At 46.3% G+C, this 25,350-nt stretch overlaps 1 protein-coding gene across 1 annotated transcript in view; it reads right to left on the bottom strand.

The window, feature by feature from the left end:
- Positions 1-25,350, bottom strand: part of DNHD1 (dynein heavy chain domain 1) — a 349,228-nt gene that overhangs the window by 8,683 nt on the left and 315,195 nt on the right. The window contains exons 33-40 of the mRNA XM_069760007.1: positions 15,896-16,132; positions 15,642-15,820; positions 12,918-13,811; positions 12,706-12,835; positions 12,292-12,354; positions 1,404-1,602; positions 1,195-1,286; positions 740-889 (exon numbers count right to left, since the gene is read on the bottom strand). Of these exons, the coding sequence (XP_069616108.1) occupies positions 740-889; positions 1,195-1,286; positions 1,404-1,602; positions 12,292-12,354; positions 12,706-12,835; positions 12,918-13,811; positions 15,642-15,820; positions 15,896-16,132 (1,944 nt within the window). The remainder of the gene's footprint in view (positions 1-739; positions 890-1,194; positions 1,287-1,403; positions 1,603-12,291; positions 12,355-12,705; positions 12,836-12,917; positions 13,812-15,641; positions 15,821-15,895; positions 16,133-25,350) is intronic.

Here is a 25,350-nt window from a genome sequence, read left to right as displayed (position 1 = left end):
TATAATACAGGATGTAACTCAGGATCAGTAATGTAATGTATGTACATAGTGACTGCACCAGCAGAATAGTGAGTGCAGCTCTGGAGTATAATACAGGATGTAACTCAGGATCAGTAATGTAATGTATGTACACAGTGACTGCACCAGCAGGATAGTGAGTGCAGCTCTGGGGTATAATACAGGATGTAACTCAGGATCAGTAATGTAATGTATGTACATAGTGACTGCACCAGCAGAATACTGAGTGCAGCTCTGGAGTATAATACAGGATGTAACTCAGGATCAGTAATGTAATGTATGTACACAGTGACTGCACCAGCAGGATAGTGAGTGCAGCTCTGGGGTATAATACAGGATGTAACTCAGGATCAGTAATGTAATGTATGTACATAGTGACAGCACCAGCAGAATAGTGAGTGCAGCTCTGGGGTATAATACAGGAGGTAACTCAGGATCAGTAATGTAATGTATGTACACAGTGACTGCACCAGCAGAATAGTGAGTGCAGCTCTGGGGTATAATACAGGATGTAACTCAGGATCAGTAATGTATGTACACAGTGACTGCACCAGCAGAATAGTGAGTGCAGCTCTGGGGTATAATACAGGAGGTAACTCAGGATCAGTAATGTAATGGATGTAAATAGTGACGTGGCTTTTCGAGGAATGATCCCTATCTCCTGTAGTCGCTTTCTGCCTGGGGTAGCAGCCTCATATTCTAAGTGCAATATAACTCTTACCGGAGATCCCTGCAGCTGTCAGAGCTGACATCACATGCGAGAGTCCGCGGCTGCGCGGCTGGTGTGATCCTTGTAGACAGTGCTGGATTACCGCCATGACACTCTGGACATCTTCCTCTTCTACAATGTGACCGCCATAAATAATGGCACCTGCAGTGCGATGAGAGGAGAGTGGTGATAATGAGGTGGTGAGTGCAGAGGAGAGACCCTCAGACACGTTGTCCTGGTGCTGGACTGTGATGGGACTGCCCTCCGGTAATTCTAGCGAGGTTCATCACTTGGTCCCCATCATCTGGTACCCACCTCTGTACTTGCTGTTGGAGATACTCCTGAAGATTTCAATGTTTCAGATCACCTACTAATTGTATGACTGCTTCTTCTCCACAGTGCCGCCGTTTCTGTGCCCCCTGTCTGGTGAGGACCACCGCATGTACAAATGATACCCCAGTCCTTACCTGTAATGAAGGGCAGAGCCTCATCCCAGTCCTGACAGCATGCCATCACCGCCCTCGCGGTGCACAATGCATTCCTCAAATCCTTCTGACCCCTGTGAATAGATAATAGCCGAGATCAGCGGGCTCCTTCCATCTCCCACCCTCGGTGGTTGGAGGTCGGAGTGATGGCCACTCTCATAGACCGGTGGTATGACACCCACATCACTCACCAGCAGTATGTCTGGCGCTGTACATAGACACCGTACTCCTGTCTGAGCAACAAGATACTGTGGAGAATCAGGAACTTCAGGGTGAGGGGGTCCTGCTCCCCCACATATTCTGCCACATCTAAACAGCTCAGAAGAAGAACATCACGGAGGGTCAACCGGAGCGCGCAGGGAGTAGAGCGGGAGCCCAACTGCAAGGCACCTGAAAAACAAACTGAGGGTCTCAAGAGGGAGGACAAGGAAGAGGAGCTGGGAAGAAAGAGGTGGTGGACAGCGGTTATGGGGGACACTGGGAAGAGGGGACACAAAGGAGGGGGAATCGGGGACACTAAAAGGAGGAGGAATAGGGGGATACCAGGAGACGGGATACATCGGACATCATAGGGCACTAAAAGGAGGGGGAATCAGAGGGCACTGAAAGGAGGAGCAATCAGGGAACATTGGAAGATGGGTGCAACTGGGGAAAACTGGAAGGAGGGGCGTCCAGGGTCAATAGAAGGGAAATGATCTGAGAACACTGGAAGGAGGAGGAACTGGGGGCACTGGAAGGCGGGTGGGTGCAGGGGACACTGGAAGTAGGGTAACCGGAGGACACTGGAAGGAGATCACAGCTGGGGGAGAGTCGGGCTAAACCACCACGATGTTACCTTTTTGTCATGAACAGTCCTCAGCTGCCCCCTATCATCAGGACAATTACACAATTGACTGACGATTCACAGAGGGGGCGCAGGCGGTTTCCATTATTAGGCCGATTATTGGAGAACTAACAGTGAGCATATGGTATAAACACCTCTGATACCAAAGCATTGGAAACATATATAAAGTATCTCTGGTACGGTCACTGCCAGCTTTGCAATAACAAAAGTAACTACTTGCTGCCACCGCGAATCGTTTATACAGTCCGACTGGATGCCCGTTACCAATAGCATATGGCTTTGGGGTCCGGTTAACAGAACAAGAGGAACAGAACTATTAAATTTTATATTTAATCCAGAACAATAGGCAGTGTTAATAAAAAAATATTTACAAAGATTTTACAAAGGGGACAAAATAATACAGTGTATACAATTTTATGAAATAAAAGGGATTAACAAATGAAACTTGCTAAATCTGGGACACGGAAATGGCTTCAGCTTTATTTAGAGAAACACTCCTAGTGAAAACGTACATAAATGTGAATCCAGCCTACATGGCTATGTATCTTCTGCCATTGAACACAATTCATAATATTCCTTGTCTTTTTAGCAACACCTAAGTTACACTCTCATACCCTTCCCCTTGATGACTCCTAAGAGGGCTGGTCATGGGATCTGGCTTCAGTTTCTGAAAATTATGAGATTTTCAATTTTCAGGATATCTTCGCTCCTGGGGGTCACAGGTGGGATTTATTACCATCATAATATTTTATCATGATTTTACCATTATCCAGAGATGAAACATGACCAGGCTCATTGACTTGTGGTTATGTCCTGAGGAAGAGGTCATTTGAAGCTTGAAACGCCTTGAAACCACTTTTGTCTATTTGAACACCTTGACTTTATATCATTATTGGCAGAGTGGACTACATCCACAAAATCCTCTATCTTGTCATATCTTTGACAATATACTGTATACATCCAGATAGTCAAGAGATCCAAAGAACCAGAGACTCGGATAAGCCAGGTTGTGACCCTCTGGTCACCTGGCTTGGCAACTCCATGGACTTTCAGCTTCCTAAACTTGTCGTTACCTCCCCTCTGTGTGTGCCACAGGTGGGATAGTCTGCTCTGGAAGCTCTGAAGTGACAGCTGCTCTTATCCTGGTGAGTCAGCGGAAGGGTGAGTCTCTGTAATTTTGCACCATCTTGGTTATTTTGCTTTGACGTTTCAATGTGTTGTTTTTCGTTTTTGTGGTTTAATAAAGTATTGCCGCACTGTTTTACCCTCACCCTGTGTTGAATGAGTAGTATTATGCCCACGGTAAAAGGAGAGCGGGCTTTTGGTGGAGTGATCTCTGTTCCATGCGGTTTCAGGTAAGGCACCAGCTGACCCCTGTGTCTCCACAACAACAATGGAAGTCCCAGTACCTACCCAGCAGGTAAATTATCCAAAACAAAACAGGAGATGGATTCAGAGTGGATTGCTCCCAAATGGAGAATTAAATCCACTGTTACCCTTTTGACCAAATTCAGGGCTATCGGTGTCTTGTCAAGACCAAAGATATGAATGAGTCTTTCTGAACCAACTATTTAAACTAACTTTGAACCCAGTCTCGAATCAATAAAATTAGCAGCAGACCAATAAACGCCAATGTTCGTAACGACTGGTTCTCCAAGGATATCATCATATTTATCAGTAAGAAGAAGAAAAAAGGTACCTGGGAGTTTGGGTGACCTCCTCGGCTGTCACCCAGACTTAGACATTCTGACAGCTTGCTAGCCTGAGGAAAAGTTGGAAAATTATTGAGAAAATGTCCAGAGAGACCACAGTACAGACAGAGTCCAACATCTCGTCTACGTTTTTTCTCCACAACAAGAAAACTGGCAACTCTAACCTCCCATGGCTTCATCTCTGGTAAATGAACCTGATCCGGGGAAGTATGAAGGGCAGCCTCCTGTTCACCATGACTCTCACAGATTCTGTTGTTCATTTGTATGTCCTGGGTCATAGCCTTTGTCAGAGAACAAAGGGCATCATGAAGGACCTGAGCATCTTTAAGAGTTGCGGAAAGGCCTTTGTGAAACTATCACCTGAGAGCTGCATTGACCCACAGAACTTCAGTGGTCCACTGCCGGAACTCAGTTAAGCAGACCTCAGCTATGCAACTCCTTCCCTTGTGCCAGACTCATGATCTGAGCCTCAGTGACCTGGATCCTGTCGGATTTGTCATAGCTCAGACCTAAGCTGCCAAAAAAGGCATAAACAGAAGACCGTTCTGGGCCTTGTGGGGACAAGGAAAATGCCAAGGTCTGAGGATCCCCTTGCAGTAGGGATGTTACGCTCAATGGTGGTGCATGTGGATTTGTGGACACACTATGCTACAGGGCCTGGCCTGCCTACCTAGGAAAGGGAGTGGCTAAGCAGCTAGCAGGTGTTCATGGGAGCTCCTGATAGTGGAGACAGACTGGTCTGCAGGTAGCCGCTAGGTACCACTTCTAGGCAGAATCCAGTCCCGCAGCATCAGGTTCGCTGACACTGACTAAGGCTAAATTCAGACACTCCGGTCTAGGATACTGGATCAGGGACTGGTCGCACACGGACCGGGGGACAATGTTCAGGCCCTGGGATCAGGGGACTTCAGAAACATGACTGGCCGCAGCAGGACCAGGGGACCTCAGATTCAGAGCTGGCAGCACTATGACCAAATGACAACATTCAGACACTGGCTGCACCAAGAAAAGGGGACTTCGGGAACAGGACTGGCCACACTAGTACCAAGGGTCTTCAGAAACAGGACTGGCTGCACTGGAACCATGGGACAACATTCAGGCTCTGGCTGCACCAGAACTATGGATTTGGGTTCATAACACTGGCCACACCAGGACCAGGGATTCGGGTTCAGGATCACTGACCACATAGTAACATAGTAACATAGTAACATAGTTAGTAAGGCCGAAAAAAGACATTTGTCCATCCAGTTCAGCCTATATTCCATCATAATAAATACCCAGATCTACGTCCTTCTACAGAACCTAATAATTGTATGATACAATATTGTTCTGCTCCAGGAAGACATCCAGGCCTCTCTTGAACCCCTCGACTGAGTTCGCCATCACCACCTCCTCAGGCAAGCAATTCCAGATTCTCACTGCCCTAACAGTAAAGAATCCTCTTCTATGTTGGTGGAAAAACCTTCTCTCCTCCAGACGCAAAGAATGCCCCCTTGTGCCCGTCACCTTCCTTGGTATAAACAGATCCTCAGCGAGATATTTGTATTGTCCCCTTATATACTTATACATGGTTATTAGATCGCCCCTCAGTCGTCTTTTTTCTAGACTAAATAATCCTAATTTCGCTAATCTATCTGGGTATTGTAGTTCTCCCATCCCCTTTATTAATTTTGTTGCCCTCCTTTGTACTCTCTCTAGTTCCATTATATCCTTCCTGAGCACCGGTGCCCAAAACTGGACACAGTATTCCATGTGCGGTCTAACTAGGGATTTGTACAGAGGCAGTATAATGCTCTCATCATGTGTATCCAGACCTCTTTTAATGCACCCCATGATCCTGTTTGCCTTGGCAGCTGCTGCCTGGCACTGGCTGCTCCAGGTAAGTTTATCATTAACTAGGATCCCCAAGTCCTTCTCCCTGTCAGATTTACCCAGTGGTTTCCCGTTCAGTGTGTAATGGTGATATTGATTCCCTCTTCCCATGTGTATAACCTTACATTTATCATTGTTAAACCTCATCTGCCACCTTTCAGCCCAAGTTTCCAACTTATGCAGATCCATCTGTAGCAGAATACTATCTTCTCTTGTATTAACTGCTTTACATAGTTTTGTATCATCTGCAAATATCGATATTTTACTGTGTAAACCTTCTACCAGATCATTAATGAATATGTTGAAGAGAACAGGTCCCAATACTGACCCCTGCGGTACCCCACTGGTCACAGCGACCCAGTTAGAGACTATACCATTTATAACCACCCTCTGCTTTCTATCACTAAGCCAGTTACTAACCCATTTACACACATTTTCCCCCAGACCAAGCATTCTCATTTTGTGTACCAACCTCTTGTGCGGCACGGTATCAAACGCTTTGGAAAAATCGAGATATACCACGTCCAATGACTCACCGTGGTCCAGTCTATAGCTTACCTCTTCATAAAAACTGATTAGATTGGTTTGACAGGAGCGATTTCTCATAAACCCATGCTGATATGGAGTTAAACAGTTATTCTCATTGAGATAATCCAGAATAACATCCCTCAGAAACCCTTCAAATATTTTACCAACAATAGAGGTTAGACTTACTGGCCTATAATTTCCAGGTTCACTTTTAGAGCCCTTTTTGAATATTGGCACCACATTTGCTATGCGCCAGTCCTGCGGAACAGACCCCGTCGCTATAGAGTCCCTAAAAATAAGAAATAATGGTTTATCTATTACATTACTTAGTTCTCTTAGTACTCGTGGGTGTATGCCATCCGGACCCGGAGATTTATCTATTTTAATCTTATTTAGCCGGTTTCGCACCTCTTCTTGGGTTAGATTGGTGACCCTTAATATAGGGTTTTCATTGTTTCTTGGGATTTCACCTAGCATTTCATTTTCCACCGTGAATACCGTGGAGAAGAAGGTGTTTAATATGTTAGCTTTTTCCTCGTCATCTACAACCATTCTTTCCTCACTATTTTTTAAGGGGCCTACATTTTCAGTTTTTATTCTTTTACTATTGATATAGTTGAAGAACAGTTTGGGATTAGTTTTACTCTCCTTAGCAATGTGCTTCTCTGTTTCCTTTTTGGCAGCTTTAATTAGTTTTTTAGATAAAGTATTTTTCTCCCTATAGTTTTTTAGAGCTTCAATGGTGCCATCCTGCTTTAGTAGTGCAAATGCTTTCTTTTTACTGTTAATTGCCTGTCTTACTTCTTTGTTTAGCCACATTGGGTTTTTCCTATTTCTAGTCCTTTTATTCCCACAAGGTATAAACCGCTTACACTGCCTATTTAGGATGTTCTTAAACATTTCCCATTTATTATCTGTATTCTCATTTCTGAGGATATTGTCCCAGTCTACCAGATTAAGGGCATCTCTAAGCTGTTCAAACTTTGCCTTCCTAAAGTTCAATGTTTTTGTGACTCCCTGACAAGTCCCCCTAGTGAAAGACAGGTGAAACTGCACAATATTGTGGTCGCTATTTCCTAGATGCCCGACCACCTGCAGATTTGTTATTCTGTCAGGTCTATTAGATAGTATTAGGTCTAAAAGTGCTGCTCCTCTGGTTGGATTCTGCACCAATTGTGAAAGATAATTTTTCTTGGTTATTAGCAGAAACCTGTTGCCTTTATGGGTTTCACAGGTTTCTGTTTCCCAGTTAATATCCGGGTAGTTAAAGTCCCCCATAACCAGGACCTCATTATGGGTTGCAGCTTCATCTATCTGCTTTAGAAGTAGACTTTCCATGGTTTCTGTTATATTTGGGGGTTTGTAACAGACCCCAATGAGAATTTTGTTACCATTTTTCCCTCCATGAATTTCAACCCATATGGACTCGACATCCTCATTCCCTTCGCTAATATCCTCCCTTAAAGTGGACTTTAGACAAGACTTTACATAGAGACAAACCCCTCCTCCTCTCCGATTTTTACGATCCTTTCTAAACAGACTGTAACCCTGTAAGTTAACTGCCCAGTCATAGCTTTCATCTAACCATGTCTCGGTTATTCCCACTATGTCAAAGTTACCTGTAGATATTTCTGCTTCTAGTTCTTCCATCTTGTTTGTCAGGCTTCTGGCGTTTGCGAGCATGCAGTTTAGAGGATTTTGTTTTGTTCCAATCTCCTCACTGTGGATTGTTTTAGAAATGTTCTTACCTCCCTTCTGAGTATGTTTTCCTGGGTCGTCTTTGTTCGAGTCTAATGTTTTTCTTCCCGTCCCCTCTTCTTCTAGTTTAACGCCCTCCTGATGAGTGTAGCGAGTCTTCTGGCGAATGTGTGTTTCCCAGGTTTGTTGAGGTGTAGTCCGTCTCTGGCGAGGAGTCCATCATACCAGTAATTCACACCGTGGTCCAGGAATCCAAATCCTTGTTGTCTGCACCATCGTCTTAGCCAGTTGTTTGCATCAAGGATCCTGTTCCATCTCCTGGTGCCATGCCCGTCTACTGGAAGGATTGAAGAAAAAACTACCTGTGCATCCAGTTCCTTTACTTTCTTCCCCAACTCTTCAAAGTCCTTGCAGATTGTCGGTAGGTCCTTCCTTGCCGTGTCATTGGTGCCAACATGTATCAGAAGAAATGGGTGGACGTCCTTGGAGCTGAAGAGCTTTGGTATCCTATCGGTCACATCCTTGATCATCGCACCTGGAAGGCAGCATACTTCTCTTGCAGTTATGTCCGGTCTGCAGATGGCTGCTTCGGTGCCTCTCAGTAGTGAGTCTCCCACCACCACCACTCTTCGTTGCTTCTTGGCTGTACTTTTTGCTGTCACTTGTTGCTGTGTGCCCTTTTCTTTTTTGCTTGCTGGTATTGCTTCATTCTTAGGTGTGCCATCTTCATCCTCTACAAAGATTTGATATCGGTTCTTCAGTTGTGTGGTTGGTGATTTCTCCATGGTCTTCTTGCTTCTTTTGGTCACATGCTTCCACTCATCTGCTTTTGGAGGTTCTCTGACACTTTTTGCACCTTCTGTGACCAGTAGAGATGCTTCTGTTCTGTCTAGAAAGTCTTCATTCTCTTTGATGAGTTTCAAAGTTGCTATTCTTTCTTCCAGACCCCGCACCTTTTCTTCTAAAAGGGCCACTAGTCTACACTTCTGACAGGTGAAATTGGATTCTTCTTCTGGTCGATCTGTGAACATGTAGCACATGCTGCAGCTCACCATGTAGGTTGTCACATCTGCCATGTTGCTCCTAGATCCTGCTGACTTGCTGTGTGTTTTCCTTCTTGTGTAATCTACTCAGCCAAGCTCTCTTGCAATAATGTCCTACAGGCAAAAATAGGGGAACACACGCACTAGGCGAGCTACCATAAACTGCGGAATGCAAACCAGCAGGAGACAGTAAGCAATCTGGAGACCAGGCTGAGGGTCAGAGCGGTGAAAAAGCCAGAGTCCCTGCATTGAGGAAGGAGGGGACACCATGTAGAGCTGCCGGCAATAGCGTTACAAGGGACATGACTATTCCCACCAGTGGGAACTCATCCCCTGACGAACGGGAACACAGGGTAAAAAATAACCTACAGCTCTCCCTGAATACCTTACACTGGTCTTTCTGTCATCCCACAAATTTATCAGGGAGGGCCATTACAGGTTCCGGAGAAACCAACTGTACATCAGAGGGAACTGATGTCACAGCCACTGACGGCAGTAGAGGGCTATAGCTGGTCTTCAAAAAATTAATTATCTCACCATGCAGCTGATATTATGATTATTCCAGACTCTGGCAATCCTTGGTCAGATCCTGAGCCATCTGCGTCAAATTTGCCACCTGGTCACAAAGTGTGTGAACAGGATTCATATTTTTGAAATAGAAAAAGAGTATTGGCCAGAGGTAATGTGACACTCCGACACTTTTCATAGGCAAGCCGTGAGATGGGATAGTCAAGGAGGTTGAGGTCAAACCCTGTGAGGGTATGTCATAAACAGCTGGAAGAAACAAATGCGCAGTCAGGTAACAGTCCGAGGTCAAAATACCAGGAAGATAGGGGATCAGAACAAAGGGGTTAAACAGGTGGATGGAGAGAACGAGGTCCAAGATCAGTCAACTAAAGATCAGCAAGCATAATACAAGGCACAGAGAGACAAACCACACAGTAGCTGAATGTACATCTGACCGAGGTCTGTGAGTAACATCACAGCTAAGTAGCAGGGCAATCACCTGGGACAAAGAACACCTGGAGACAGCCAGCACTTTCTACTCTCAGATGGCTGAGTATTGAATCAAATCACTGATAGTTCAGCACACACCGTAACCAGACTGGACGATTGAACTGTCAAAGTGCTGAGAGCTTCACCATCCCCCTGTACCAGATTAAACGGTTGAGCTGTCAGTAGCTGTATGCCAGACACACTGAATGGTGGAATTGTGACACTCTGGCTGTTTCAAACGGAACTTGAATGGTTAGTTCCTTGTAACTTGATTAGCTTTTCTCACTACATTATATGTTCAATGTGATTCTACTTCCAAAAGAGTTTTAGTTTGTAAGCTCTTTCTCCTTCTGCAGATTCTGTGAGGGGGGTGGGGTGAAAGCCCTCTCACTGGAGATGCCTTACGAATTTTAATTTTGCTATGACGCAGGAGAAACTGGAAGGAGACGGGCCTGAATGACACTGCAACAAGAGAGGTACAGAAACACAATCTCGGAAACAGATACCATTGCCAAAAAGCAGTCCCGTCTGGATTACACGGGACCAGTGGGGTAAATACCCTGAAATACTTCCTCAAATATCACAAACCAAAAAAAAATGAAGTATAACAACTCACAAAGTACATATAAAATTCAATATTTATTAATGCTCATCTAGCAACATTAAAATTTGTTAGAGACAAAGAGTCCCCCGACGAAGCTGAGGGCGAAACGCGCGTAGGGGCGCGTGTTGTGGACTATGGAGAAGGAAAAGGGTAAGGTGTGGATATGGGACTAGTCCTCCTATATTCTTATTAATGTGGGGTGGCTGAACTATAGGGTACTTACCCTTTATTTGATTAGGATGCTTGCACTCCATATAGCTGCTAGGGATACTGTTTAGCACTGGGCACTTTATTTTACCCCATTGGCAGTTACTGTTCTTGTGCCACCGAGCCTTTATATACTTCCCCTTTTGCTACATCCATGGTGCAACATGGTTTTTTTATTGCACCCATTCTCAATATTCTCATATTTCTGTCTTATGTTTATTGTTGTGATCATATAACTGGACTCTTTGTCTCTAACAAATTTTAATGTTGCTAGATGAGCATTAATAAATATTGAATTTTATATGTACTTTGTGAGTTGTTATACTTCATTTTTTTTTGGTTTGTAACAAGAGAGGTACGTTGGACACCTGAATGGGGAGGGTCCTGGGACACTGAAAGGAGGGGGCGCGAAGGACACTGGAATAAGGAGGGTGTGGGGACAGTGGAAGGATGGGGGCTGAGGGACACTGAAATGAGGAGGGGCCTGGGGGACACTGGAATGAGGAGGGGCCCTGGGGGACACTGGAATGAGGAGGGTCCGAAGACACTGGAAGGATGGGGGGCTGAGGGACACTGAAATGAGGAGGGGCCTGGGGGACACTGGAATGAGGAGGGAACCGGGGGACACTGGAATGAGGAGAGGCCCGGGAACACTGGAATGAGGAGGTCCGGGGACAGTGGAAGGATGGGGGTCCGAGGAACACTGAAATGAGGATGATCTAGGGACACTGGAATGAGGAGGGTTTGGGGACACTGCAATGAGGGGGGCTGAGGGACACTGGAATGAGGAGGGTCCTGGGACACTGGAAGGATGGGGTGCTGAGGGACACTGGAATGAGGAGAATCCGTGGACACTGGAATGAGGAGGGGCCCAGGGGACACTAATGGTAAGGGGCCTGGGGGATATTGGAATGAGGAGAGGCCTGGGGAACACTGGAATGAGGAGGTCCTGGGACACTGGAAGGATGGGGGCCTGAGAGACACTGGAATGAGGAGGGTCTGGGGACCCAGGAATGAGAAGGGGCCTAGGGGACATTGGAATGAGGAGGGGCCTGGGGAACACTGGAAGGTGGAGAGGCCCGGGGAAATTGGCCTGGGAAGCACTGGAAAGAGAAGGTCCGGGGACACTGGATGAGAGCCCTGGACACTGGAATGAAGAGGGGCCCGGGGGATACTGGAATGAGGAGGGGCCTGAGAGACACTGGAATGATTGGGGCCTAGGACACTGGATGGATGGGGGGCTGTGGGACACTGGAGTGAAGAGGGGCCTGGGGGACACTGGAAGGATGGGGGCCCGAGGCACACTGGAATGAGGAGGGGCCTGTGGACATTGCAATGAGGAGGGGCCTGAGGAACACTGGAAAGTGGGAGGTCTGGAAGACACTGGAAGGAGGTGAGTCCCGGGGACACTGGAATGAGGAGGGTTCGGGAACACTGGAATGAGGAGGGGCCTGGGGAGGGAGGTCTGGAGGACACTGGAAGGAGGTGGGTCCCGTGGACACCAGAAGGAGGAATTAGAGGATTGCAGAGAATTGCTTCTCCAGGTGATTCATGTACATTGGGGGAGGGTATTACCTTGCAGGGAACACTGCGTATCCTCCTCTACACATATGCAAAGTCTGAAATCCGGAGTAACCTCTGCTGGGAAAAAAGAAAGTGGCTGAGTCCAAGTATAACACTCACCTGACCCTGGATGATGGACGTCTTATATGTTGTATCCAGGTAATGATTCAACAATGGGATGGATCCTACGCCGCATCCATGTAATGATGGAACGATGCATCCATAGAATGAGGACATGTATTATACACTGTGAACATTATACATTATGTGCATGGAATGATGGGATATATGAACACCGTGCCCATGGTATGATGGGACATTTTATATGCCATGTCATGGTAATGAAATCATGTATCGATCTCATCTCATTATGCCCTCTGTAAACCCTTTTGCAGGGTGAATAATGTGAGGTGTGAGGTCTCATACCTCCTCTAGGCTTCAAAAGGTCATCCAGGCCCGAGAGCAAGTTAAGGAGAAGCCACTGTCCCTCCCGTTGACCCTGGAGTAGGGATTCTCTCGTAGCAGCAGGAGGGTTCTCACTCCAGATCATCGTTACCTGTAAGAGTCAGAAATTAGACATCTAATGACATGAGATTAGACTGCAGACTGTCGAAGCAGTCTACGGATTTATCACCCACCTTCTTGCCCTTCTTTTTAGCCATGTGCAGAATGTAATTAATGGGCAGATCCAATGAACCTGGAAGATGGAGGAACAGGAGTGGCGTGCGAGGATCTGACCGACTGATGACATCTTCCTCCACACATTTGTCTTCAGGTTCTGGCCCCAGGACACATGAGGTAAGGTGAGATAAGACTAAGCCCAGGTACTCGGGCTTCAAGATGCGCCACAGGATGGCCACCTGGAAGAGCGTCAGGTGAGAGAATGTGGAGCAGGGTATGGGCCCAATAACAGTGGATCGGAGAGTAAAGTATTCACGCCACTGCTTGGTCTGTGCACTCAGGGATGACCGGATGCCCTGAAAAGCAGAGAGTTTCTCCAGATGTGCCAACTCTCCCCAAGACTGGACATCCACCCACTGTGGCCTTTGGATACAGGAGGCTGGCGGCTCAGGCAGCGATTTCCATGCCAGTCCCAGGAATGAGAACCACTCCAGAGGATGTGGCTTCCCCACTGCCAGCAGAACGTGTAGGACAGGCCTGTGCTCCTCTGCTATCATTGGGAGGACAAGTGTGAGGATCCCACGAGTCAGGACCTTCTCTATCTCCTGTCCACTCCCTGCCTGAGCATAAAGAGCATGGTGGGCCCAGTCCAGGACTGAAGAAGCAGGAAAGTGATAATGTGGAGATAACCGAGATATTTCCTGCAGTTTGGAATACAGGTGAACACAAGGTCGTGCTGCAGACACGTACGGGATCATGTGCTCTTCTATGCGATGCTGGAAGCCTTCCACATCCAGCAGTGATGGCCGCAGTGTGGCCTGGACCTCTTCACATAAGGACACTTCTTTCAGGAAACCCTTGTCCTCCACCAGGGGGCTTGTTCCTGACGAGACGTAATCCAACAACTTGTCCTGTCATGAAGAAAGAACATGAAATGTATCTTCTCATCTACGGCGGGGTAGTAAAAGTTGACACTGGAAAATGGCCTGGGGCCAAATGACTCTTGGTCAGTCCCTGAACAAAGGAATAAAGAATGAGGACCATGGGTGCAGAGAACAGAACAAGTCAGATAAGAGGACTCTGATGCAGAGAACAGGACAGGTCAGGTAGCCAGGACTGTGGGTGCAGAGAACAGGATGTGTCAGGAAATGAGGACTGTCGGTGCAGAGAACAGGACAGGTCAGGAAATGAGGACAGTGGGTGCAGAAAACAGGACAGATCAGGAAATGAGGACTGTGGGTGCAGAAAACAGGACAGATCAGGAAATGAGGACTGTGGGTGCAGAGAACAGGATGGGTCTGAAAACTAGGACCTGGGGTGCAGAGAACAGGATGGGTCAGGAAATGAGGACTGTGGGTGCAGAGAACAGGATAGGTCAGGAAATGAGGACTGTGGGTGCAGAGAACAGGATGGGTCAGGAAACGAGGACTGGGGGTGCAGAGAACAAGATGGGTCAGGAAACGAGGACTGTGGAAGCAGAGAACAGGACGAGTCAGGAAACGAGGACTGTGGAAGCAAAGAACAGGACGGGTCAGGAAACGAGGACTGGGGGTGCAGAGAACAAGATGGGTCAGGAAGCGAGGACTGTGGAAGCAGAGAACAGGACGAGTCAGAAAACGAGGACTGTGGGTGCAGAGAACAGGACTGGTCGGGTAACAAGGACTGGGGGTGCAGAGAATAGAACGGGTCTGAAAATGAGGACTGAGTGCAGAGAACAGGTTGGGTAAGGTAACGAGGACTGGGGTTGCAGAGAAAAAGACAGGTCAGGTAATGAGCACAGTGTAGGAAAGACTAAGTGCAACACGATGTTATGAGGGGAAGGGAGCCCAACAGTAGGGAGGGGGGGGGGGAGTGGAGACCCCTATGCAGATATAAAGTCACCGTGTCTGCCCTAAAGGTCCCAATACAGGTTCTGCACTTTTTGCCGAGCAGGAACCTAATCCCTGCCTGACCCTGGCGATAAGCCCTGCTTAGGGAATGACGGAGTGAGCACTAGTCGATCCCAGCTATCACTAAAGACAGATGGGATAGACAAACAAGGGGATCAGTTATCTTGAGTATACTCAGAGATGTAACACAGACGTCCTCGAGCAACACCAAAGAGGAAGATAGCAGACAGTTATAGCTCCAAGCCTCAACAGGGGGAAATGGAAATATCACCGGCAACTCCCAGCAGCAGACTGGGAGTCTAATAACACCCAGGTCAAAGTTTGTCAATTAGAGCCGGAGAAAGTTTGCCACTGGGTCAAAGAGTCAGAAGGGTTAAGAAGGTGTCTGCAAGGCCAAACGCAGTGACCTTCTGCAGCTAAGATGCAGTGTGACTTTCTGCAGCTTCTGACACACCCATGACAATTGGTCAGGCAATGGCAATAAGGACAGAGTGCAGAGAACAGGATGGGTCAGGCAACGAGGACGGTCTGTGCGGAGAACAGGATGGGTCAGGCAATGAGGACTGTGGGTGCAGCGAACAAGACAGGTCAGGCAACGAGACCTGTGGTTGCAAAGAACAGGACGCGTCAGGCCACAAGGACTGAGGGTGCAGAGAATAGGACGGGTCAGGTCACAAGGACTGTGGGTGCATATAATAGGACGGGTCAGGCAATGAGGACTGTGGGTGCAGAGAACAGGAGAGGTCAGGTAATGAGGAATTGGGGTGCAGAGAACAGGATGGGTCACATAGTGAGGTGTTCTCGAAGACCGCATGACCGGTAATATCTGGACACCTGCTTCTGGCCACCTACCTCAGCGCTGTGCAGCTTCTTCTTCATTTTTAATGCGCTCCATATTAGACTCCACTTTTCTTCTTGCAGCCGCGGATCTTTAAGCAGCATTATCTTCTGGACCAGCTCCTGCTCCAGCCCCGAGGAACCAAGGCTCAGGTCTATCATAGTCACATCTTTTAGAAATGATGCCTCAACGACTGTAATGATGGATAATTCTTAGGTTACAGATTTTACAAAGTCAAGTTTCAATGCAGTAGAGATAAGTCTTGTACCATTCATGAAGGTGCTCAGAGGCAGACTGGTACTGAGGAAGAGCTGGAGGGGCTTCGGGGTCTCCTCATCTGGAATCACAGGAGGTAACGATGGGTTCTGCATGGTGACATCACTAGCGCTGAACAAAGGCTCCTGGCTCTTTAGGAAGGATACTGGATGGAGCTGGTTTCTTTGTCTACTAATGATCTCCAGACAAAATGGGGCCTTCTCCACGTTCTTTATGAGAACACACAAACCTGTAAATGAAGAGAAAGGTGGAATCCAGTTACCAAAGAGCTGACATCTCTGGATCAGGTCACTCGACTTCTCAGGTTCCCACAGTCACCTCATATTTTCCTACATAACACTATTTATACTGCGGAATATTCCCACAGACATCGCACCATGGGCCCTGCTCCTCCTCAGCGAGAAGTGCGGCACACTGCAGGAGAAGAGTGCAAATAAGTAGTTTGCACATCTGTGCATTAGAGGTGTGAAGACACAGCATTGTATCTTCATTTACCAGACAATTATTTTTACAAAGCAAGGAAAAATAGACTGTTATCTTGACTTTTGAATTTAAGTATTTCTTTCTGCTTGGCCAAGAAAACAGACTTTTGCTTGTGTAAGCCTGTACGATTGACTTGTAAGTTAACATTTGATGTAACACATTGTTCTACTATCCTGAATGACTAGTGATGTTTACTGATAATGCTTTATACTTTGTCTAGGCCAGATAGTTTGTTGACTTTTTAGAGGAGGAAAAACTATGCAAATAGATCTCCATTCTTCGCATTTTATTTGTGAATACTGGATGATGGACACTTGCTAATTATAAAAAGAGGTTACATGCCTCTATATACAGAGACAGAAACAGAAACCACAGAGAAAAAAAACGAAACAATGTCCAATAATGAAATGTGTATAACAAAATTTATTTAAAACATGACAAAATGGTAGAGTGGGAAAAAAAGAATACCAAAATTGGGGCACTACACCAAGGACATACAAAATACAAGGAAAATGGCAATCATAAAAAATCAATATAACCACAGTGAGAGATTCAATATATATGTATATATCTATATGTGCCATAAATCAGTGTAAGAAATAGTAGACCAGGCAAAAAATACCTAAAATATATGAATTCTTAAAGTGCATGTGCATAATTTATAAGGTGGCAAAGGACAATAATCAAAAGTTGATATACAGTGGGGCAAAAAAGTATTTAGTCAGTCAGCAATAGTGCAAGTTCCACCACTTAAAAAGATGAGAGGCGTCTGTAATTTACATCATAGGTAGACCTCATCTATGGGAGACAAACTGAGAAAAAAAAATCCAGAAAATCACATTGTCTGTTATTTTAACATTTTATTTGCATATTATGGTGGAAAATAAGTATTTAGTCAGAAACAAACAATCAAGATTTCTGGCTCTCACAGACCTGTAACTTCTTCTTTAAGAGTCTCCTCTTTCCTCCACTCATTACCTGTAGTAATGGCACCTGTTTAAACTTGTTATCAGTATAAAAAGACACCTGTGCACACCCTCAAACAGTCTGACTCCAAACTCCACTATGGTGAAGACCAAAGAGCTGTCAAAGGACACCAGAAACAAAACTGTAGCCCTGCACCAGGCTGGGAAGACTGAATCTGCAATAGCCAACCAGCTTGGAGTGAAGAAATCAACAGTGCGAGCAATAATTAGAAAATGGAAGACATACAAGACCACTGATAATCTCCCTCGATCTGGGGCTCCACGCAAAATCCCACCCCGTGGGGTCAGAATGATCACAAGAACGGTGAGCAAAAATCCCAGAACCACGCGGGGGGACCTGTTGTGAATTCTGTGGCTGAGTTCACTTCTGTGGTCACAAGTGGTATTGCAGTCTCTGGGCTTCCTCCCTCAGGTGTTTTGGTGAGCTCGTTGGCTGCCTTGCTATTTAGCTCCACCTGAGTCTGTCTTCCTTGCTCCTTGTCAATGTTCCAGTGTTGGATCTGAGCTACTGCATCTTTCCTTGGGCCTGCTGCTCTGCTAGATAAGTGCTTCCAGTTTGTTTTCTGTTTTTTTCTGTCCAGCTTGCTATTGTCTTTTGCTGGAAGCTCTGAGAAGCAAAGGGGTGCACCGCCGTGCTGTTAGTTCGGCACGGTGGGTCTTTTTGCCCCTTTGCGTGGTTTTCGTTTTAGGGTTTTTTGTAGACTGCATAGTTCTCTTTGCTATCCTCGCTCTGTCTAGAATATCGGGCCTCACTTTGCTGAATCTATTTCATTCCTACGTTTGTCTTTTCATCTTGCTAACAGTCATTATATGTGGGGGGCTGCCTATTCCTTTGGGGTATTTCTCTGAGGTAAGTCAGGCTTGTATTTCTATCTTCAGGCTAGTCAGCTCCTCAGGCAGTGCCGAGTTGCATAGGTAGTGATAGGCGCAATCCACTGCTGCTTATAGTTGTGTGAGGATAGATCAGGTACTGCAGTCTACAGAGATTCCACGTCTCAGAGCTCGTCCTATTGTTTTTGGTTATTGCCAGATCTCTGTATGTGCGCTGATTACTGCACGCTGTGTTGCCTGATTGCCAGCCATAACAGTACAAGGAGCCCTTCAATGATTCCCAATAGAGGGAAAAAAGAAATCCTGACATCATTTTTTTTTCTTAGCTCTGTCTTCAGTCTTTTTTTTCCCCTAGACATTAGAGTGCTTCAGGACACAGCTGTGGACATGGATATTCAGGCTCTGTGCTCCTCAATGGATAATCTCGTTGTAAATGTACAAAAGATTCAAGATACTATTGATCAGAAATCGATGCTAGAACCAAGAATTCCGATTCCTGATTTGTTTTTTGGTGACAGAACTAAGTTCCTGAGCTTCAGAAATAATTGTAAGCTATTTTTGGCCTTGAAACCTCATTCTTCTGGTAATCCTATTCAACAGGTTTTGATTATTATTTCTTTTTTGCGCGGCGACCCACAGGACTGGGCGTTTTCTCTTGCACCAGGAGATTCTGCATTGAGTAATGTTGATGCATTTTTCCTGGCGCTCGGATTGCTTTACGATGAGCCTAATTCAGTGGATCAGGCTGAGCAAAATCTGCTGGCTTTATGCCAGGGTCAGGATGATGTAGAAGTATATTGTCAGAAATTTAGGAAATGGTCAGTACTCACTCTGTGGAATGAATCTGCACTAGCGGCTTTGTTCAGAAAGGGTCTCTCTGAAGCTCTTAAGGATGTAATGGTGGGATTTCCTATGCCTGCTGGTTTGAATGAGTCTATGTCCTTGGCCATTCAGATCGGTCGTCGCTTGCGCGAGCGTAAATCTGTGCACCATCTGGCGGTACTGCCTGAGAGTAAACCTGAGCCTATGCAGTGCGACAGGACTATGACTAAAGTAGAACGGCAAGAACACAGACGTCTGAACAGACTGTGTTTCTATTGTGGTGATTCTACTCATGCTATTTCTAATTGTCCTAAACGCACTAGGCGGTTCGATAGCTCTGCCGTTATTGGTACTGTACAGTCCAAATTCCTTTTGTCCATTACCTTAATGTGCTCTTTGTCATCGTATTCTGTCATGGCGTTTGTGGATTCAGGCGCTGCCCTGAATCTGATGGATTTGGATTATGCTAAACGTTGTGGATTTTTCTTGGAGCCTTTGCGGTGTCCTATTCCGTTGAGAGGAATTGATGCTACACCTTTGGCCAAGAATAAGCCTCAGTACTGGGCCCAGCTGACCATGTGCATGGCTCCTGCACATCAGGAAGTTATTCGCTTTCTGGTACTGCATAATTTGCATGATGTGGTCGTGTTGGGGTTCCCATGGCTACAAACCCATAATCCAGTATTGGATTGGAACTCTATGTCGGTAACCAGCTGGGGTTGTCAGGGAGTACATGGTGATGTTCCATTTTTGTCTATTTCGTCATCCATTCCTTCTGACATCCCAGAGTTCTTGTCGGACTTTCAGGATGTATTTGAAGAGTCCAAGTCTGATGCCCTACCTCCGCATAGGAATTGTGATTGTGCTATCGATTTGATTCCTGGTAGTAAATTCCCTAAGGGTCGTTTATTTAATTTGTCCGTACCTGAACACACCGCTATGCGCAGTTATGTGAAGGAGTCCCTGGAGAAGGGACATATTCGCCCATCGTCGTCACCATTGGGAGCAGGGTTCTTTTTTGTAGCCAAGAAGGATGGTTCGCTGAGACCGTGTATTGATTACCGCCTTCTTAATAAGATCACTGTTAAGTTTCAGTATCCCTTGCCATTGATTTCTGACTTGTTTGCTCGGATTAAGGGGGCTAGTTGGTTTACTAAGATTGATCTTCGTGGTGCGTATAATCTGGTGAGAATCAGGCAGGGAGATGAATGGAAAACGGCATTTAATACGCCCGAGGGTCATTTTGAGTATCTGGTGATGCCGTTCGGACTTGCCAATGCTCCATCTGTTTTTCAGTCTTTTATGCATGACATTTTCCGTGAGTATCTGGATAAATTCTTGATTGTTTACTTGGATGACATTTTGATCTTCTCAGATGATTGGGAGTCTCATGTGAAGCAAGTCAGAATGGTTTTCCAGGTACTGCGTGCTAATTCCTTGTTCGTGAAGGGATCAAAGTGTCTCTTCGGTGTGCAGAAAGTTTCATTTTTGGGGTTCATCTTTTCCCCTTCTACTATCGAGATGGATCCGGTTAAGGTTCAGGCCATCCAGGATTGGACTCAGCCGACATCTCTAAAAAGTCTGCAGAAATTCCTGGGCTTTGCTAATTTTTATCGTCGCTTCATCTGTAATTTTTCTAGCATTGTCAGACCATTGACCAATTTGACCAAGAAGGGTGCTGATTTGGTTAATTGGTCTTCTGCTGCCGTGGAAGCTTTTCAGGAGTTGAAGCGTCGTTTTTGCTGTGCCCCTGTGTTGTGTCAACCTGATGTTTCTCTTCCGTTCCAGGTCGAGGTTGATGCTTCTGAGATTGGTGCAGGGGCGGTTTTGTCACAGAGAGGTTCTGGTTGCTCAGTGTTCAAACCATGTGCTTTCTTTTCCAGGAAATTTTCTGCTGCTGAGCGTAATTATGATGTGGGCAACCGAGAGTTGCTGGCCATGAAGTGGGCATTCGAGGAGTGGCGTCATTGGCTTGAGGGTGCTAAGCATCGCGTGGTGGTATTGACTGATCATAAGAACTTGACTTATCTCGAGTCTGCCAAGCGCTTGAATCCTAGACAGGCCCGTTGGTCGTTATTTTTTGCTCGTTTTGATTTTGTGATTTCATACCTTCCGGGCTCTAAAAATGTGAAGGCGGATGCTCTGTCTAGGAGTTTTGTGCCCGACTCTCCGGGGTTATCTGAGCCGGTGAGTATCCTCAAGGAAGGAGTCATTGTGTCTGCCATCTCCCCTGATTTGCGGAGAGTGTTGCAGAAATTTCAGGCTAATAAACCTGATCGTTGTCCGGCCGAGAAACTGTTCGTCCCTGATAGGTGGACTAGTAAAGTTATCTCTGAACTTCATTGTTCGGTGCTGGCCGGTCATCCAGGAATCTTTGGTACCAGGGAGTTGGTTGCTAGATCCTTCTGGTGGCCATCTCTGTCACGGGATGTGCGTGCTTTTGTGCAGTCCTGTGGAATTTGTGCTAGGGCTAAGCCCTGCTGTTCACGTGCCAGTGGGTTGCTTTTGCCCTTGCCGGTCCCGAAGAGGCCTTGGACACATATTTCGATGGATTTCATTTCTGACCTTCCCGTTTCTCAAAAAATGTCGGTCATTTGGGTGGTCTGTGATCGCTTTTCTAAAATGGTCCATCTGGTGCCCTTGGTTAAATTGCCTTCCTCCTCTGATTTGGTGCCTTTGTTCTTCCAGCATGTGGTTCGTTTACATGGCATTCCTGAGAATATTGTTTCTGACAGAGGTTCCCAGTTTGTCTCGAGGTTCTGGCGAGCCTTTTGTGGTAGGATGGGCATTGACCTATCTTTCTCCTCGGCCTTCCATCCTCAGACTAATGGCCAGACCGAACGAACCAATCAGACCTTGGAAACATATCTGAGATGTTTTGTTTCCGCTGACCAGGATGATTGGGTGTCATTTTTGCCGTTGGCTGAGTTCGCCCTTAATAATCGGGCCAGCTCGGCTACCTTGGTCTCTCCATTTTTCTGCAATTCTGGGTTCCATCCTCGTTTCTCTTCAGGACAGGTTGAGTCTTCGGACTGTCCTGGTGTGGATTCTGTGGTGGACAGGTTGCAGCAGATCTGGACTCAGGTAGTGGACAATTTGACCTTGTCCCAGGAGAAGGCTCAGCTTTTCGCTAATCGCAGACGCCGTGTGGGACCCCGACTTCGTGTTGGGGATTTGGTTTGGTTATCTTCTCGTCATATTCCTATGAAGGTTTCCTCTCCTAAATTTAAACCTCGTTTTATTGGTCCGTATAGGATTTCTGAGATTCTCAATCCGGTGTCTTTTCGTCTGACCCTCCCAGACTCCTTTTCCATACATAATGTATTCCATAGGTCGTTGTTGAGGAGATACGTGGCACCTATGGTTCCATCTGTGGAGCCTCCTGCCCCTGTTTTGGTGGAGGGGGAATTGGAGTATATTGTGGAGAAGATTTTGGATTCTCGTGTCTCTAGACGGAAACTCCAGTATCTGGTCAAATGGAAGGGTTATGCTCAGGAAGATAATTCCTGGGTTTTTGCCTCTGATGTCCATGCCCCAGATCTTGTTCGTGCCTTTCATGTGGCTCATCCTGGTCGGCCTGGGGGTTCTGGTGAGGGTTCGGTGACCCCTCCTCAAGGGGGGGGTACTGTTGTGAATTCTGTGGCTGAGTTCACTTCTGTGGTCACAAGTGGTATTGCAGTCTCTGGGCTTCCTCCCTCAGGTGTTTTGGTGAGCTCGTTGGCTGCCTTGCTATTTAGCTCCACCTGAGTCTGTCTTCCTTGCTCCTTGTCAATGTTCCAGTGTTGGATCTGAGCTACTGCATCTTTCCTTGGGCCTGCTGCTCTGCTAGATAAGTGCTTCCAGTTTGTTTTCTGTTTTTTTTCTGTCCAGCTTGCTATTGTCTTTTGCTGGAAGCTCTGAGAAGCAGAGGGGTGCACCGCCGTGCTGTTAGTTCGGCACGGTGGGTCTTTTTGCCCCTTTGCGTGGTTTTCGTTTTAGGGTTTTTTGTAGACTGCATAGTTCTCTTTGCTATCCTCGCTCTGTCTAGAATATCGGGCCTCACTTTGCTGAATCTATTTCATTCCTACGTTTGGCTTTTCATCTTGCTAACAGTCATTATATGTGGGGGGCTGCCTATTCCTTTGGGGTATTTCTCTGAGGTAAGTCAGGCTTGTATTTCTATCTTCAGGCTAGTCAGCTCCTCAGGCAGTGCCGAGTTGCATAGGTAGTTGTTAGGCGCAATCCACTGCTGCTTATAGTTGTGTGAGGATAGATCAGGTACTGCAGTCTACAGAGATTCCACGTCTCAGAGCTCGTCCTATTGTTTTTGGTTATTGCCAGATCTCTGTATGTGCGCTGATTACTGCACGCTGTGTTGCCTGATTGCCAGCCATAACAGGGACCTAGTGAATGAACTGCAGAGAGCTGGGACCAATGTAACAAGGCCTACCATAAGTAACACACTACGCCACCATGGACTCAGATCCTGCAGTGCCAGACGTGTCCCACTGCTTAAGCCAGTACATGTCCGGGCCTGTCTGAAGTTTGCTAGAGAGCATTTGGATGATCCAGAGGAGTTTTGGGAGAATGTCCTATGGTCTGATGAAACCAAACTGGAACTGTTTGGTAGAAACACAACTTGTCGTGTTTGGAGGAAAAAGAATACTGAGTTGCATCCATCAAACACCATACCTACTGTAAAGCATGGTGGTGGAAACATCATGCTTTGGGGCTGTTTCTCTGCAAAGGGGCCAGGACGACTGATCCGGGTACATGAAAGAATGAATGGGGCCATGTATCGTGAGATTTTGAGTGCAAACCTCCTTCCATCAGCAAGGGCATTGAAGATGAAACGTGGCTGGGTCTTTCAACATGACAATGATCCAAAGCACACCGCCAGGGCAACGAAGGAGTGGCTTCATAAGATGCATTTCAAGGTCCTGGAGTGGCCTAGCCAGTCTCCAGATCTCAACCCTATAGAAAACCTTTGGAGGGAGTTGAAAGTCCGTGTTGCTAAGCGAAAAGCCAAAAACATCACTGCTCTAGAGGAGATCTGCATGGAGGAATGGGCCAACATACCAACAACAGTGTGTGGCAACCTTGTGAAGACTTACAGAAAACGTTTGACCTCTGTCATTGCCAACAAAGGATATATTACAAAGTATTGAGATGAAATTTTGTTTCTGACCAAATACTTATTTTCCACCATAATATGCAAATAAAATGTTAAAAAAACAGACAATGTGATTTTCTGGATTTTTTTTCTCAGTTTGTCTACCATAGTTGAGGTCTACCTATGATGTAAATTACAGACGCCTCTCATCTTTTTCAGTGGTGGAACTTGCACTATTGCTGACTGACTAAATACTTTTTTTCCCCACTGTATGTTACTGCGATCTATATGTTGCCAGCGTGATGCAAACCAATGTGCTGCAGAACAAGAGAAAGGGAAAAGAAACCACCTGGTATTTACCTGCTATAGTTGAAAATAGTCCCTAGGATGCACCCTGCCCCGACGCATGTTTTTGCGCCTGTCTTCGTCAGGGGGGGTCAAAGGCAGACAGAAACAGACAGAAATTCAGCCAAGACATCCAATGAGTCTGTACAGGACTGCAGCCAAGACTTCATAGCTTCATCACAAGGGACACAGATTTATTTTTCTACAGGAGGCCAACTTAAAGGACCTTGGCCACGTCTGGAAGACTACAGATCTGCTGCATTGACCATTGCTGAACCATGGATAAGTTTGGAGAAAGTCAGGACTGGAACCCGCTAGTTGCCTGGCTCCATGGAGATGTTCGGAGAAGCCAGGTTGTGACCCTCTGGTCAACTGGCCTTGTATCTGAATGGACTGTCATCTTCCTACGCTTATCATTATCTCCTCTCTGTGTGTTTGCCACAGATGGGGTAATCGACCCTGGAAGATCTGAAGTAACAGCTGCTATTATTATGGTGAGTCAGCGGAAATGGGGTGAGACTCTGCAATGTGCACCATCTTGGGTATTTTGCTGGGACTCTTCTATGTGTTATCTGCATGTTTTGTGCTTCAATAAAGTATTGCCGCACTGTCTTACCCTCACCCGTGTAGTCTGAGTAGCGTTATGCCCACGTTAAAAGGAGAGCAGGTGTTCATTGGGATGATCACTGGTCACTGCGGTTTTGGCTAGCGGACCTGAGTGCTCACCCACCCCCCCATCTCTACAAAAATTGTCATGCGTATAAATCTAATTGACCTTCCAAAAAGTGTAAATGATAGTCAATCTTATTTAATTTGTAGCTTCTAGCACTATAGCCATCAGCCTCTGGCTGTTTTAGTCATAGCAAGATCCTACCTACCCATGTAAAT

The sequence above is a fragment of the Ranitomeya imitator genome, chromosome 3 (genome assembly GCF_032444005.1).
Source record: "Ranitomeya imitator isolate aRanImi1 chromosome 3, aRanImi1.pri, whole genome shotgun sequence".
Lineage (NCBI taxonomy): Eukaryota > Metazoa > Chordata > Amphibia > Anura > Dendrobatidae > Ranitomeya > Ranitomeya imitator.
Note: the sequence above shows the minus strand (reverse complement) of the source record. Positions and strands in the feature narration are given on the sequence as shown.